Genomic DNA, 15664 nt, shown 5'->3' on the forward strand with positions numbered 1-15664 from the left:
CATAAAATACACCTCAAAGGTATTTCAGCTTTGAATCAAAGGAGCTGTTCTGTCGTTGGCTAGGGACCATTTGGAGATTGGATGTGGGAATGTGAAATTGTTAGGCACTTCCAGTTCTCTGTACTGGGAAGGAGGCCATGGATTGTCTGGGAATTTTGCAGGGGATGGGAGGGATATAAAATTGCTAGACGTTCCTGACTCTGTGTGAAAAAGGAGACTCCAATGCCCAAGGGTAATCCTCTGAAGGTCAAATATATGACACCTCAGTGGCAAGGCATGCAGAAGCCTGGAAAGGAATGCACAAAGCTGGTAAGAAGTATCTGAGAGTATCTGGGTAGGGCATTAACAGTGTCTACTCCAGTGGTACTGTGGAAAAATCAGGGACTTTAGACAGAAATATATATTCAGGTTCCAGCCATGCTACTTACTGCATGAATTTATAGACTCACAGTTTCTTTATCTTTGAACTCGAGGCAGTAACACCTACCTCACATGATGCTGTAGGAATTAAAATATAAAATAAATACAAAATGGAGACCATATAACAATGTTCATTTTGGGTTTTGGTTTTTGTTTTGTTTTTTGCTTTTCAATTCATGAAAAAGCATATCTTCCCAATTATTTAAATCTTTAAAAATTTTCCTCATTAAGGCTACAAAATTTCTTTGTAAAGATCATATACACATTGTCTTGGATGTATTCCAAGGTACTTGGAAGTTTTAGTCCTGTTGCAGATGGTGTTTCTAATTTTATATTTCAGCTTTTTCCCTGATACATAGAAATACAGTTGATTTTGTTATAAGGAATTAATATCCAGAAAACTCTTATTATTTCTCATACATTTTTCCTTATTTCTGATACATTTTTCCTTAGATTAAGTTTGGATTATTCACATACAAAATCATTTTATTTGTGAATAATGACAATTTTGTTTCATCCTGTACAATTTCAATATACTTTGTTCATACTATCTTAGCTTTATTATGGAGGTGAGGATCTGCCATACAATGTTGAATAGTCACATAGAACATCATTATCTCAAATGAAAATCTCTCAAAATTTCACCAATGACTGATCATCTTTAGCAGGCTGAAAAACTTCCTTCTATTACTAGGCTGCTAAAAGGAGCCTTTTTTTTATCTTGAATATATGTTCAAATTGATCAAATGCTTTCTTTCATTAAAATGATTTTATGAATCTTCTTACAATAAAGCAATAATTTACATCACCTGACTTTCTAATGATAAATTAGCTTGCTTCAAGTGTTTTATTCTTTTTATATGTTGCAGATGAAATAAACTATTATTACATCTAAGAGTTTTGCATCTATGTTCACGAATGAGATCAATCTATATGTTGGCCTTCTTGCACTTTTCTCCTTAGGTTTCTGCATCAGAAGTCTGGTAGCATGAAACTGAGTTGGGAAAAGTGCCTTGAGATTAGTCATTTATTCTTCACCATTTGAGAGCACTACAAGCCATCTTTTGCTCATCATCCAAGCAGTGTTCCTTGCAGTTCCTGAGGGTGGGTAAGTGTTGAGGCAGCTTTACCTCTTGTTCTCCCTTACCTAGGGCTGCCAGATTTAGCGAATTAAAACTCAGGGCACCTAGTTAAATTTGAATTATTTTAATTGTCTGTAGTAATTTGCTAGGGCTACCATAACAAAGTACCACAGACTGGGTGTCTTAAACAACATAAATTTATTTTCTTATAATTTCAGAGCCTAGAAGTCCAAGATCAAGGTGGTAGCAAGGGCTGGTTTCTTGTTAGGCCTTTCTCTTTGGCTTGTAGATGGCCATCTTCTCCCTGTGTCTTCAAATTGTCTTCCCTCTGAGTATAGGTGTCCTAATTTCTTCTTCTTACAAGAATAACAGTTATATTGAATTAGGGCCCACTCTAATGATCTTATTTTAACTTAATCACCTCTTTTTAAAAACTATCACCAAATACAATCACATTCTGAGGTACTGGGGGTTAGGACTTCAACATACGAATTTTGAGAAAACACAATTCCACCTGTAACATTTTCTATGCATATACACATTGAAATAAAAAGAAAAAAACATTTCATAGAATATACTTATACTAAAACATTATTTATTGTTTATCGGAATTAAATTACAAACACCTAAGTTATATGCCTCTTTCTTTAGTTATATTCCCCTGATCTGATGATCTACCTCTCTTTAAGAGTTTGTTTTACAAAATTTGCTTATAAAATTCCTTGCAGTTTCAGTGTGTCTTCCATTTACATTGTAGCATAGCTTTCATAGCTTTTACAGTGGTCACTTTCAACTTACTTCATTATTTTGTCCTTTGAAAATTAATTAATGAGGACATATGCTCAACATTAGCATTATGAGCTGGTATACTAAACAGGTACTGGCGTAGTTAACAATTCTGAGAACTGCTCTTCAAATTTGCTCTGTCGAATCACGTAATACCATCTTTACAGCATAGCTCACTTTTCCATTTTTCAGGATTGTGTTGCATCTCAACTTTTTTTCTTTTTTTAATGTCATCCATTGACAAAAAAGATCATAATCATCAATCGTTATCCTCTTCTTGTTCCTATGCTGGCAGACTATTCAGTAACATCCATGGTACTAAATCAAATTCTTCAAGTGATGAGATCCATTCCAAATGATAGTCTTGACAAATTCCATAATAATTACCCATTTCAAATCAGAATTTCTTTTCATGTTCATAAGTAATGGTGATAATCTTAAGAACAGCCTTGTCACACAAAGGGAAACATTTTTCATCAATTCTTTCTCTAACATATTCAACAAGTTCCTTTAATCAATGGAGTACTTTAATAACTGCTTTATCTTCTTTCAATGCACATAATCCTAATGCTAGATAAATATTGATAACTATGAACAAGAAATAAGTAGACTTTGCTCTGTGGCTTATTTAAGAAGTCAACAAGAATAGGGGGGGCGCCCTTTCTTCAGAATTAAAGTATCACTGCTTCAAATAAACTGAAGATTCTTTCACCTGCATTTGTTTGAGAGCCAGTGGATATTTGAATGCAAACTGAAGAATTCTGAATGCTAACAAAATCACCAAAATCCTTTAGTAAGTCAATTCAAAGAATATAAATGCTGAAGTAAGAATCATTTTATGATTCTTACTTCAAGTTCAATAAAAAGGACATCAGGTGCTGTTTGAATTGCATTATGCAGAATATGGGCAGTACAGCCAACATAGACTCATGCATGCTTTATGTCAACTTTAGCCCCTTTAATTCATTAACTCCTAACTAAAAAAAAAAAAAAAAAAGGAACTCTGCAAAAATTTGCTACTGTTTCTGAAGTCACATTTGCAAAGGACTTTATTCACAATAACTTTATAAGAAAGCCTTTTTTCACAACAGAAAACTATTTCACAAGCGAAGGAAAAAGGTATTGTTATTACATGCATCTGTGGCCACGACGTAAAAAGGTGAGGCATTTAGATCTTTGATAATCTCTGTAATGTAAATTAAGCTATTTTCATTATCGTAGTAGATCTAATCGTGGCACTTGAAAATTTGCTTCCAACTTTAAGTGAAAGATTGATGATTATATACAATGTAGAAGGCCGTTTCAATTTCTGCTGTGATTTTTTTTTTTTTTTTTTTGAGGTACGCGAGCCTCTCACTGCCGTGGCCTCTCCCATTGTGGAGCACAGGCTCTGGACGCGCAGGCTCAGCGGCCATGGCTCACGGGCCCAGGCGCTCCGCGGCATTTGGGATCCTCCCGGACTGGGGCACGAACCCGTGTCCCCTGCATCGGCAGACGGACTCCCAACCACTGCGCCACCAGGGAAGCCTTCTGCTGTGATTTTACCTTTGTAATCTAAATGTCTCTTAAACAAAAAGAATACATTATCTTTTTTTAATGTCACTGTTACTAGTTGAGGGAATCAAACAGCTAGCATGCTCAGCTGTAGTATATTTACTGGTTTATAACTGATTTTCCACTATTTTCTATATTGAATGAACAGCTGCATACTGCACAAAAATCTTTGAAAGGACTTGTTTCTCATTTAATAAAGGTGCACTGTTCATAAAGTTCGTCATGACATTTACACTTGCGTTTGGGCATTTCGAGGTTCAAATGTACACAAATGAAAACAGATGAAAAAAGACTGAATTTGAAGATCTCAGGGTCACAGTCAGCGTGTTTGTCACCCACAAGTCCGAACAAGTTAGTAACAGGAATTGAATGGTTGAAAGGGCTGTGAACTCAGGAACTATGAATAAACTATAAACTTGATATTTGATGCAAAAATACCCCTCCCGGGCTTCCCTAGTGGCGCAGTGGTTGAGAGTCCGCCTGCCGATGCAGGGGACACGGGTTCGTGCCCCGGTCCAGGAAGATCCCACGTGCCGTGGAGCGGCTAGGCCCGTGAGCCATGGCCACTGAGCCTGCGCGTCTGGAGCCTGTGCTCCGCAACGGGAGAGGCCACAACAGTGAGAGGCCCGCGTACCGCAAAAAAAAAAAAAAAAAAAAAAACTCTCCCGTTTCCTTATAGGGGGAGCAGTACTTACCAGGCGCAATCTTCCAGAACAAAGCCAGAGCCTATCCTATGCAAGGTTTTGGTTAGCTTGGGGATTCAAGCATTGCCGAACACTTAGAAGCGGGAGTGTTTAGGGACTGACAAACTTTCAGTGGCGACCCTGTAGTCACTAGGGTACGGCTGCTATGCACCCGCTGACTTCCAGAAGCGCGGCTTACCCGACAGAGGAACTTGCTGATTGGACGCTGTCTGGAAATGTGAGACTATTGCTGATTGGCTGATGTTCAGGACTGTGTGGGTGGGGGTATCACTGATTGGCTGACACACAGGATGGGGTTCCTGCGGATATCACTGATTGGCTGATTTTCAGAAGCCTGGTGCAGTCATTGATTTGCTGTCTTTCAGAAGCTTAGGTACTGCAAGAGAGGCAGTCACTGACAGCTGATTCTACTGATCCTACATGTAATTAATGGTGGTTACCTGTTCACAACTTGGGACTATGGCCAAAAAAAGCTTTTTCTTTCGTGAAAATTTCCTTTAATTCTAAATACAGCCCCCCCCCCACCCCTGGCGCCCCTTTGGCTCTTCCCTCAGCCAGACCTGCAGGAGAGACCAGATCTTTATTTGTGGAGGTATGCTTTTCAGCTAGTATTGCCTTAAGTGATTTAATTGCCAATTACTGTGGTTGAAAAACAGCTCTAACTGCTGAATTTTTGTAACTTATTGAAAAAAGCTGAATACAGGACATTTAGGGTGTCCTGACAAAGCCAATATAGAATGCAGGACAAAATCACATCGAGGATGTGTCCTGTGTATTCAGGACGGCTGGCAACTCTAGATGAAGTCCATGCCTGAGGCAGGGTCTTCTAGCACCAAGCTTTCCCAGCAGTGTTCAGGCAGCAGCCAAGAGTTCTGTAGGTGTCAAGGCCCACTGTCCCCAGGGGGAAGAAAAGGCTGCGGGCTTGCAGTCCCCAATTTACCCAGACTGCTCGGCCTTCCTTATGTTCATGGATTGGATTTCTGGGGAAAGCTTCAGCTGGAATGAGTGGGCTCATATCTAAAATTTTGACAATCACAGTCTCCCAGTTAGATAAAAGATATGTCATGAAATTCCAACTTCCAGGGACATGGGCCCAAGACTGCCTCCAGTCCTTTGCTCTCTATGTCATGAGAAACTTGAGCTACTGCAGAGTTGCCAGCTGCCTAGAACAGACACATTAGTTAGAGCAGATAACTCTCTGTGTATTGTGGGTGTAAGCTTAGCCTTGAACAAAGGCTATCAAGAGTAGAATCCTAGGAGACACCTGAGAGGGCGGATCTGAGATTGAAAATTCATGCTATATAACTTTTTATATACTATAAGCCACAAATACACAGGCATGGGCAATTTATAGGCAAAGGCACAAGTACATCCTTAAAAAAGAGAGCTATAGGAAACAGGAAAACTTTCTCTTACTGATGGTTTTCTGGGTAAGTACTTTCTCCCTTTAAACTCTTCCCTGGACTTATTAAGTTTTGTGTAATTGTGGTTTCCAACAGTGTTTGCAGGGGATGAGACAGAATATAGGCCACTATATGCACAATACTTGATTTTACCTCCACCCATGGCCTCACATGACCTCTCCAGATGCAGCTGGGGACCCTCTCCCGATAGCCAGGCCTATGTTTTCTACTGCCCACTGGACGTCTCCACCTGGACAGCCTGCAGAACCTCACCATACATGGCCCACACTGACTCATCCACCACACCCTCCTTCGTCTCTACCTCCAACTCACATTGCCACCAACTCTTCCTCCTCCTTTATCCTCAGTCTCAGCTAAGAGGAAGAGCTTCTACCTAGTCAGTTAACCTTCAGAACTCAGGGTCATTACAGACTCTCTCCCACCCTTTCACATAGTCCCCAACTCCTAAAACTCAAATCTGTCTCCTCCTCACCATCCTCACATCTACAGCCTGAATCAAGTGCCTTGCCATCTCCTTTTGTTTTGTTTACTTAGTGTTTGCCTTCAGCATATGTTCAGTAAGTGCTTTCCAGGTGAATGAATGACTCAGAGTACCAGAGGTAACATTGACTGATTCAAAATAATCCTGGTAGGGTCTCTGCCTCCACGGAGGAAACACAAAGTGTTACAACTCCTTACCTAACTTGAGAATTCCCATGGGTGTCTCCTTTCCAAGCCCTAACACCCTCATCTTGGAGGTGGGGATGCTGCCAACAGGATGGTACATAATGCTTCCCTCTTTGGACCTCACATATCTCCATAATCTCCTGTCAGTTTAATAAGGAAGTGTGCCATCTCTATAAGTGCACCACACACTCTGCAAATGTCTGACCCTTTCCCAATCCCCTATCTGACCCTTTCCCAATCCCCTATCTGACCCTTTCCCAATCCCCTATCTAGTTGCAACACAGGCCAGCAAACACAGCCCCAGGACACTTACCTCTGGTATGCCAAAAATTCAGGAAGCATAGAAGGCAGTCTGGGTTTAAAGATACCACCTGATTGTTTTTTAAGACATGTCCATACCTAGTCTCTTACAGTCACTGAGCTAACTAGCCACTAAGGCATACCCCCTCCAATTTCCCCCTCCTTGAAATTGTATATCCATTTCTACTACGCATGGTACTCATGGTCTGTCTCAACTGTCTGCCGTCATTCACTAACCCCATCCATTTACAAAGCCCCATCCTCAGTAGAGGAGGTACACTGCATACAAGGTAAGAAATAGCTGTCTCCAGGAGACATAAAGATAGTTCCCAGCCCAGTTACATTGGCTGTTTGCTTACACAGTGATCTCCATGACCTTGCCCCATTTGCCTCTTAAGGGGGAGGCCTTGGTTTTTGACCACCAACGTATGCTCACTCATTGCTGTCGCTTTTCAGTGGCTAGTCTCAAATATGGCACCCCATTAAAATCCTACTGCAGGGCTTCCCTGGTGGCGCAGTGGTTGAGAGTCTGCCTGCCAATGCAGGGGACACGGGTTCGTGCCTCAGTACGGGAGGATCCCACATGCCGCAGAGCGGCTGGGCCTACGTGTCCAGAGCCTGTGCTCCACAATGGAAGAGGCCGCAGCGGTGAGAGGCCCACGTACCGCAAAAAAAAAAAAAAAATCCTACTGCAAACGTCAAGATGGTTACATGGTTTCAAAAACTTCTCTTACTTCAGGTTTATATCCCAGGAACTAGTATGTTCTGTGCCAAGAAGCCCATAGGAGATTGACCATGTACCTAAACTTCACTGTTCAAAGAGAACTTTACATAGAAGGGGCTATTGCTATCAGAGGGATCCCATAGTAAATGTCAGCCAAGAATGCCTGCAGGAAGTTGGAATACTCTGTCAGGGAGAAGGAAGGTGGTTCTGGGCTGTCTGTTCTACTGGGATCAGGATGCAATGTTCAGAGGAGGATGCAGTGAAGAGCTGGTCAGCAGATCAGGTTACAGAGTTAGCCAGGAAGGCACACTGGGGAAGACCCAGGGGAAGGGAGCTGTAATGTGGGAAAGTGTTGGGACTTAACACACGTGCCAGCTACTGATCAGAGGCAGCTCTCAAGGAACCTTGGTGTTGAGGTAACAGCACCCTGGGTAAATGAATCCAACAAACAATCTCCAAATCGTGTTTGACTCTCATTTTCACATCCCTTCTTTATACCCACTTTTAGTACTTTGGCTACAAGGTACTTTTTATCCCCCGAGAGGCATTATGGAGTAGTAAGAAATGAGTTAACAGACAGAATGGTGACCTCAGGCTAAGAGGAGTGGAATAGCATGGGCTCTAGAAGAATTCAAACCAGAGGTCTAGTTCCAACTCTGTCACATATTAGGCCTGTGAACTTGGGTACATTCCCAAGCTCTCTAAGCCTTGTGTTCATCTGTGAAAGGGTTTTGTATGTAGGACTGTTAGAATGTATGTATTGTATGTAAAGCCCCTGGTACAGTGCATGGTATGCAATGGGTTTTTAATGATGGCAGTTATTATTATGATTACTTTAACCCCAGAAACTAGCACTTTCCCCTCTGGGATTTATTTATCCAGCAGATGTCAGAGAATATGCCCTGCTCTGAGACATGGCACACCAAATCAGCCAAAATTGCTGCTTACCAAGAAAGCCTTACTAAATCTTCTTTATTAGGGGATGCATTATTTAATTTGGGTTTGGGGGAGTATTTCCCAACTGGATCCTAGAACTTGTGTCAAGGACCAACTCCCAGTTGCCCTTCCAACAGTCAGTCCCTATTCTCATTCATTTGCCTCCTCCAAAAATACAGGCCTTGCTTAGATTTTGCCAAATTTTACTGAACATAACCTATTTAAAATGTCCCTTGAATGGTGTGGACGCTGGACCCCCCAGCCCAAGGCAAAGAGTGCCAGCCCAGTGGCTTCTAGGTATCTCAGCTCAAGAAAGTATCACCTTTATTTCTCACAAACTCCTTGAAGATGATAATCATAAAATGCCTAATTTGTGTACTATGTTCAACTGCATTTGGGCAATAATGCAGGATATCTTCCATTCTTATCCCAGGAGGGATCTGGTTTACCCATGATCCCAAAGTAACTGGTAAGAACAGTTTTCCATTCCATTCCAAGTCTCTCAACTCTGAGGCACACCCCTGGCTCACCACTTCCCCAGCCTCATCTAGTGTATCATAGAGCTCAATTAACATATACACACTACTGTATATAAAATAGATAACAAGGACCTACTGTATAGCACAGGGAACTCTACTCAATATTCTGTAATGACCTATATGGGAAAAGAACCTGAAAAAGAATGGAGATATATATATAAAACTGATTCACTTTGCTGCACATCTGAAACTAACACAACATTGCAAATCAACTATACTCCAATAAAAATAAAAAATTAAATTAAATTAACTCCCAATGGAGGACTTGCAGTTTCCCAAGGCCTCAGCCTGCCTTGTCTCAGGACATTTATATTTGACAGCCCTCGTATGGACTCCCCAACTCCTGATTCCTTTTTTTCTTTTGGTATTAAAGGATATCCACCATTGTCTTTACATGATTCCTGCTCCTAGACTCTAAAATTCTATGGGTGGGTAGTAAGTCTTGTTTATCTGGGCATGCCCAGTACTAACACAGTGCTTTCCAAAGAGCACATGCTGATTTAATGTTTGGAGAATAAATGAGCCATTGTACACAGGATCTAATTTATTAAGATTTCTCTTACATTCTTAAACAAGATAAGCAAAGGCATATATATGTCCCCTAATTTTACAGAACAGAAGATTAAACAGGATAAGGGAAGCCAAGAATTGACCATCTTTTAGTTTTTTTTTTTCTTAATCCCAACTATTTTACTGCTGAGTTCTTTGACAGTGCCAAGGAAATGCCTATTCTAATGTCATGTTATCTTTTCCAGATCACAAAAGAAGATGGTCAGTTTTACAATTTGTTTTACAAACAAACAAAACTTGTATTCTTAAATTCCATAAATAGCAATAAATGTATGACCAATTTCACTCATAAACAGATTCTGAAGCTAATGAAATGTTATATTAAAAGGAACATTTGAAAACTCACTCACTCCAAAAAGAAAATAAACCTCCATGTTAACTATATAGAAGAGGAACAGAAAGTATACCGTTTCCCAACAGCCACACTCCAGCTCTCAACTACTTAGGAAGTTGACTGCTCTCTTCAATGACAAAGTGAAGAATCGGCCTCAGACCTCACTAGGGGTGGGAGGAGCTACTGGATATGGCACTGGAACGTGCCCTGGCCATGGCAGCATTGCCAGCCCTGGTTGCAACTCTAGCTCAGGCTCTCTCTGCTTCATCTCTCAAAGCCTCCTCATACTGGGATGGGAAGCAAGTAGGGTCAGATTCATGGATCTTGGTCAAAAACTCTAGCAATTTCATTTTGCTGGCTTCAGCATGGGCTCTTGGACCCCACAGGAATTCATAGCGTGGAGGATTGCTACTGGGTACCTGGCAGTACTCCAGGTACTTTTCTTCCACTAAATCTTTGGTGATAAGCTTCCTGGGCTCCCCAAAGATAAAATGCTTCCTCCCAGAATATAAGTCCATCATATTCAACACTTTCCAGATCTCCTCCTCAGTGGCACGATTGCCCTTCATGAAAATCACACCCAGGATAATTATCAGGAGGCCTGTCTTGGGCATGCCCTTGTCACCACTGAGCCTCGGATCATAGGTGAGGCCTTGTTTGTTGACGAGGGCATAGCTGTGGCTGGTGGGATCCACTTCCTTCACATCAATGCCAAAGACCAGCCCTATGCACTCAGAGGCTCTCCTGAGGATCTCAAGGAAGTCATCCTTGTACTCTTTGATAACATCACCAATCATATCTGCCTTTGTGATCAGATCTCTCATTTGATACTTTTGCAGCAGGAACTGCACCAACAAAATCACCTTCTCATCTAGAGGGTCTGTGGGCAAGTTCTCAGTTTCTGACAGAGACTTTGAAGAAGCTGACCCAGTCTCCTTTTCCTGGTTGCTGGAGCACTCATCTGATGTGCGTGATGAGACGGCTGTAGTGACAATGTAAGATAAGTAGGCACTCTGAGGACTGTGGGGAGTACTGGGTGCCCCAGAAGCCAGAGCCTCCTCCAAATTGCCAGGCATTAGAGGATGGAAGGAGGAGGGAGAGGTCTCCTCCAGCGCCCTGGAGACCTGTGCAGCCTCCAGGCCCTGGGCTTCACTGAGGGCATGGTGCTGTTCCTGTGTGCAATGTGGAATCTCTTGACCCTGAGACATGTTCACTCTGGTCTGCGGCAGCAGACAGGAATGTGGGCAGGCGAGTGGGTAAAAGAGGACCACCACCTAGGGAGAAAGGGAGGATGTGAGTGGCCTCATCTGTTAACTCAACTGTGGCAGCTCTGAAAAGAGTGCCTTCCATCCATCTTTTCCTTAGAGCAGTACTCGAGCCTCACAGGTCTCCTGTCCTGAACTGTAGGAAGCAAAGGAGGGAGCGAGAAGGCTCTTCAGGGTGCAGCCAGCCAACCTAGTCCAAGGCTTCCTAAAGCTGATAACAGGGCAGGTGGGGTCAAGCTCTGTGGGATCCCTTCTGTTCTGCGGTGGGTGGTCCCCTCTATCTTTGTTCAGAGTCCTCACTGTGATCCCAGGGAGTATCTGGGACTCCTTCCTCTACTGACCCAAGGATTGTCACCTCAAAAAGAGGCTTAAATCTTCTTGAGACACTTGACTTACAAAGAGGAAAGGAGGTGCCGCACACTGACAGCTTTTTTCAGAGCCTCTCAGCCAGGAAGTCACAGAGGAGACGGACAGGGGAGAGAAGTGAGGGGCTGCTCATGGGGCCATACCTGCCCGGGCCTCCCAGAAGTGACAAAGGAGCACGGCTGTCTGTTGGGGCTCTGTTGTTCTGATGTGTGCGGTCCCCACAATCCTCACTAAAGATCATGACTTTTGACCTTGACAGAGACTGAGGCACCTCTCTCTGTTAACTTGAGACAACAGCCCTCAGATTCCCAAAACCAAAATCAGAAAGCACCGAAGTCTGACTATTCCAGGGCCTACCCAGTCTGACAACAGGGACAGGGTTCTATGGGGCGCCCACTGTTCTCCAGGGTGTGATTCCCCCAGTCCCTGCTCAGCATCTTAACTTGATTCCTGGCAGGGCCTGATTACTTGGGGCCACACCTCTCAGAACAATATCATCATCATCCTCATATCCCAAAAGTCAGAGGAAGTCACTCCTGGCCAGCCCCTCCTCCTCCTGGGACTCACAAGAGAATTCTGAAGACCCTTCTCCATTCTGGGGAAGAAGTCTCCTCAGTCCCACTCAACATCTTACCTTGACTCCCGGCAGGGTCTCAGACTCCTCCCTCCGCTCACCCAAGGCAGCAGTCCTCAGAACAGGCCTCACTTTTCTGCAAACCCAAGGTGGAAGTCAGGGGGCAACTCAGTCTGACAGTTATTCTCACGGCGCCGAGGGCTGGAGACGGGGAGCTGCACTTTTACCTGCAGCGTCCCCTCTATTCTGCAGAGCTGGTCACCTCATTCCCCTTGCCCACCTAACCCTGAAACGCCCCCGTGCCAGGGCCTCCTCCCTCTGCTGACTCATGGCCACGCCCCGAGCGGCGCGCGCTGCCCTCAGATTCCTGAGGCCCTAGTTAGTTACTCCAGGGGCTCCCCGGGATGACAAAAGGGACGGGTCTTTACTCAGCGGGCCGCCCCTCCCTTCTGGGGTGGTTAGTTCCCTCGTTCAGTGTCTTCACCTTGCCACCTGACCACTCGCAGGGCTCCTCCTTCCGCGAATAGAGCCCTCAGCTTTCGATATCTGCCTTCGCCAATCATCCTCCCGGAAGTCAAGGGGCGTCCCTTCCGCTCCGCTCCCCCTCGCCTCCTCCCCCCACACCAAGTGGTGCCTGGTTGTCGCGGGAACGACAGCAGGAATGAGGTTCCGTGGGGCTCCTTGTATTCTGGGGTACTTAACGCACTCGGTGTCTTCACCCAGAATCACTGCAGGATCAAGGATTCCTCCCTCCGCGGAGTTGAGGTTGTACCCCATACACCAAGACCCTCACCCGGGTCAGACTCGCGAGAGGACGAAGTCAGAGGGAGCCTCTGTCTAATAGTTATCCCGGAGCTTCTTTTTATTTAGTATTTGAATCTATGCCATGTCTCATTTTAAAGCAAAGGTACTGGGCTTCCCTGGTAGTGCAGTGGTTGAGAGTCTGCCTGCTGATGCAGGGGACAAGGGTTCGTGCCCCGGTCCGGGAGGATCCCACGTGCCACAGAACTGCTGAGCCCGTGAGCCATGGCCGCTGGGCCTGCGTGTCCGGAGCCTGTGCTCCGCAGCGGGAGAGGCCACAGCAGTGAGAGGCCCGCGTACCGCAAAAAATAAAAATAAAAAATAAAGGTACTTTAAAATGGGTAAAATTCTGAATTATACTGTTTAATATGATGTTTTAATAGCATATTAAATACTTAAAATTGACAATGGCCATGCTATACATTGTGAAAAAGCTGAAATATAAATATAAATATTTTTTCTTTAAATGTAACAAGTGGATTTCTTTTTTTTTTTGGCCGTGCTGCATGGCAGGCGGGATCTTAGTTCCCCAACCAGGGATTGAACCCATGCCTCCTGCAGTGGAAATACAGGATCGTAACCACTGGACCACCAGGCAAGTCCCAACAAGTGGACTTCTAATCACAGTTGTTTTAATGTGTTCACTTGTTCTATAAGATTTGACAATTGTTATTGGAAATCTGCTCTATTGAGAAAAGTAAATTAAAGCATAAAATTACTTTCTCTTAGTTACTCAGATTAAGAAAAAATGTCAAAACATGGATACTATTCATATAGCCTGTTGTTTAAACAGTCTATGATTGTTTTGTGTCATAAAATGGCCTGGTACATACTATATTTAATATGCACATGCCACCTGGATAAATAACACTCATCTTTCAAAGGAAAAAGCTGTGATCCAAATACAAGCATACCTCGGATATACTGTGGGTTCAGTTCCAGACCACCGTAATAAAACGAATATTGCAATAAGCGAATCACAAGAATTTTGGGGTTTCCCAGTGCATATAAGTTATGTTTACACTATACTGTAGTCTATTAACTGTGCAATAGCATTATGACTAAGAAAACAGTGTTGCATACCTTAATTAAAAATACTTTATTGCTAAAGAATGCCAAAACAATTACAATAGTAACATCAAAGTTCACTGATCACAGATTACCATAACAAATACAATAATAATGAAGTTGAAATACTGCAAGACTTATCGAAGTGTCACACAGAGACACAAAGTGAGCAAGTGCTGTTAGAAAAATGGGCTAGATAGACTTGCTTGACGCAGGGTTGTAAAAAACGGTTCAATTTGTAAAAAAACACAGTATCTGTGAAGTGCAAGAAAGTAAAGCACAATAAAATGAGGTATGCCTATAGGTGAAATGACTTAGCCAAGGTTACTAAATACATTACACACATTTGGCTGATGAAATAATCATCTCAAATGATTGATTTTTAATTCCATATTTCTAATGTAATCTTAAAAATTCATTAAAAACATATTCCCACGATCTTATGGTTAAAATCTAGATGAACTTACAGTAAAAAATGTATATAATTTATATCATAATACAGATGTCTCAAAGTCAGGGCCTCCAAGAAGCAGACCCTAAAAGAAAATATGTGTGTGGTAGTGATTTATTAAAGAGCTATGCCCAGGGTAAAATCAGTAAGAAAGTGGAGACAGCATGATAGAAAAGAAGAAGCCAAGCAAAGATACAATTTAGGTGAGGTCTCAACCTGACCCTATGGAGAGCTCTGGAGCATAGCCTAAACCTCACAGTTTGCCTTATCTTGTGGCAAAGTAACTGAGCTTTTCAACTTCCACACCAGTCAGTCATTGGCTCTGTGTCACTCAAGGATTGTGGGGTGGTGGGGGAGTGAGGCATGGGGACTCCAAGACATTTCTGACTTTGTTCAGGTAAGGAAGCACCAGTGTCCAAGAGCAATCCTTTCAAGGTCAAAGGTACGAGCATTTACTGGCATAACATGCAGAAGCTAGGAGATGAGAACACAGAGTTAGGAAAAGGGATCTGAGAGGATCATGACTGGATACCAACAGTGCCTGCAACTTGGTATTATGGGGAAAACATTAGACTTTAGAGACAGAGAACTACATGTTCAAGTTCTAGCCTTGCTCATCAGGCATAGCCTTGGGCAGGTTACTTGGGAAAACTCTTACACAGATGATTGTGAATAAATCCTTTTCATTTTTATTCCCAAACTCTAGCATAATGCCTGACACATAGTGGGTATTCAGGAAAAGACCGTTGAATAAATGAAACCACTAAAGCTATTTTTATATAGCTTTAGTGGGATTCAGCTTGTTGGGTTTTACTGTTGTTACTTTTTTTTTAACATCTTTATTGGAGTATAATTGCTTTACAATGGTGTGTTAGTTTCTGCTTTATAACAAAGTGAATCAGGTATACATATACATATATCCCCATATCTCCTCCCTCTTGCGTCTCCCTCCCACCCTCCTTATCCCACCCCTCTAGGTGGTCACAAAGAACCGAGCTGATCTCCCTGTGCTATGTGGCTGCTTTCCACTATCTATCTATCTATTTTACATTTGGTAGTGTATTATACGTCCATGCCACTCTCTCACTTCATCATAGCTT

The 15664-nt window shown here is 42.9% G+C and overlaps 2 protein-coding genes across 2 annotated transcripts in view; both read right to left on the reverse strand.

The window, feature by feature from the left end:
- Positions 1 to 12785, reverse strand: part of LOC308609441 (melanoma-associated antigen B16-like) — a gene marked incomplete at its 3' end in the record, with an annotated part of 609526 nt that extends 596741 nt beyond the window's left edge. Inside the window, exons 1-2 of the mRNA XM_081223109.1 lie at positions 12729 to 12785; positions 12305 to 12380 (exon numbers count right to left, since the gene is read on the reverse strand). The remainder of the gene's footprint in view (positions 1 to 12304; positions 12381 to 12728) is intronic.
- LOC308608687 (melanoma-associated antigen B16-like) lies at positions 10288 to 11247 on the reverse strand (the record flags this gene model as incomplete). The annotated part of the gene is made up of 1 exon (XM_081221974.1): positions 10288 to 11247. The coding sequence occupies one exon, from the start codon at positions 11245 to 11247 to the stop codon at positions 10288 to 10290; it is 960 nt and encodes a 319-aa protein (XP_081078100.1).
- Positions 12786 to 15664: the final 2879 nt, after the last annotated feature.

This window comes from Mesoplodon bidens, assembly GCF_964165515.1.
Source record: "Mesoplodon bidens genome assembly, chromosome: X".
Taxonomy (NCBI): Eukaryota; Metazoa; Chordata; class Mammalia; order Artiodactyla; family Ziphiidae; genus Mesoplodon; species Mesoplodon bidens.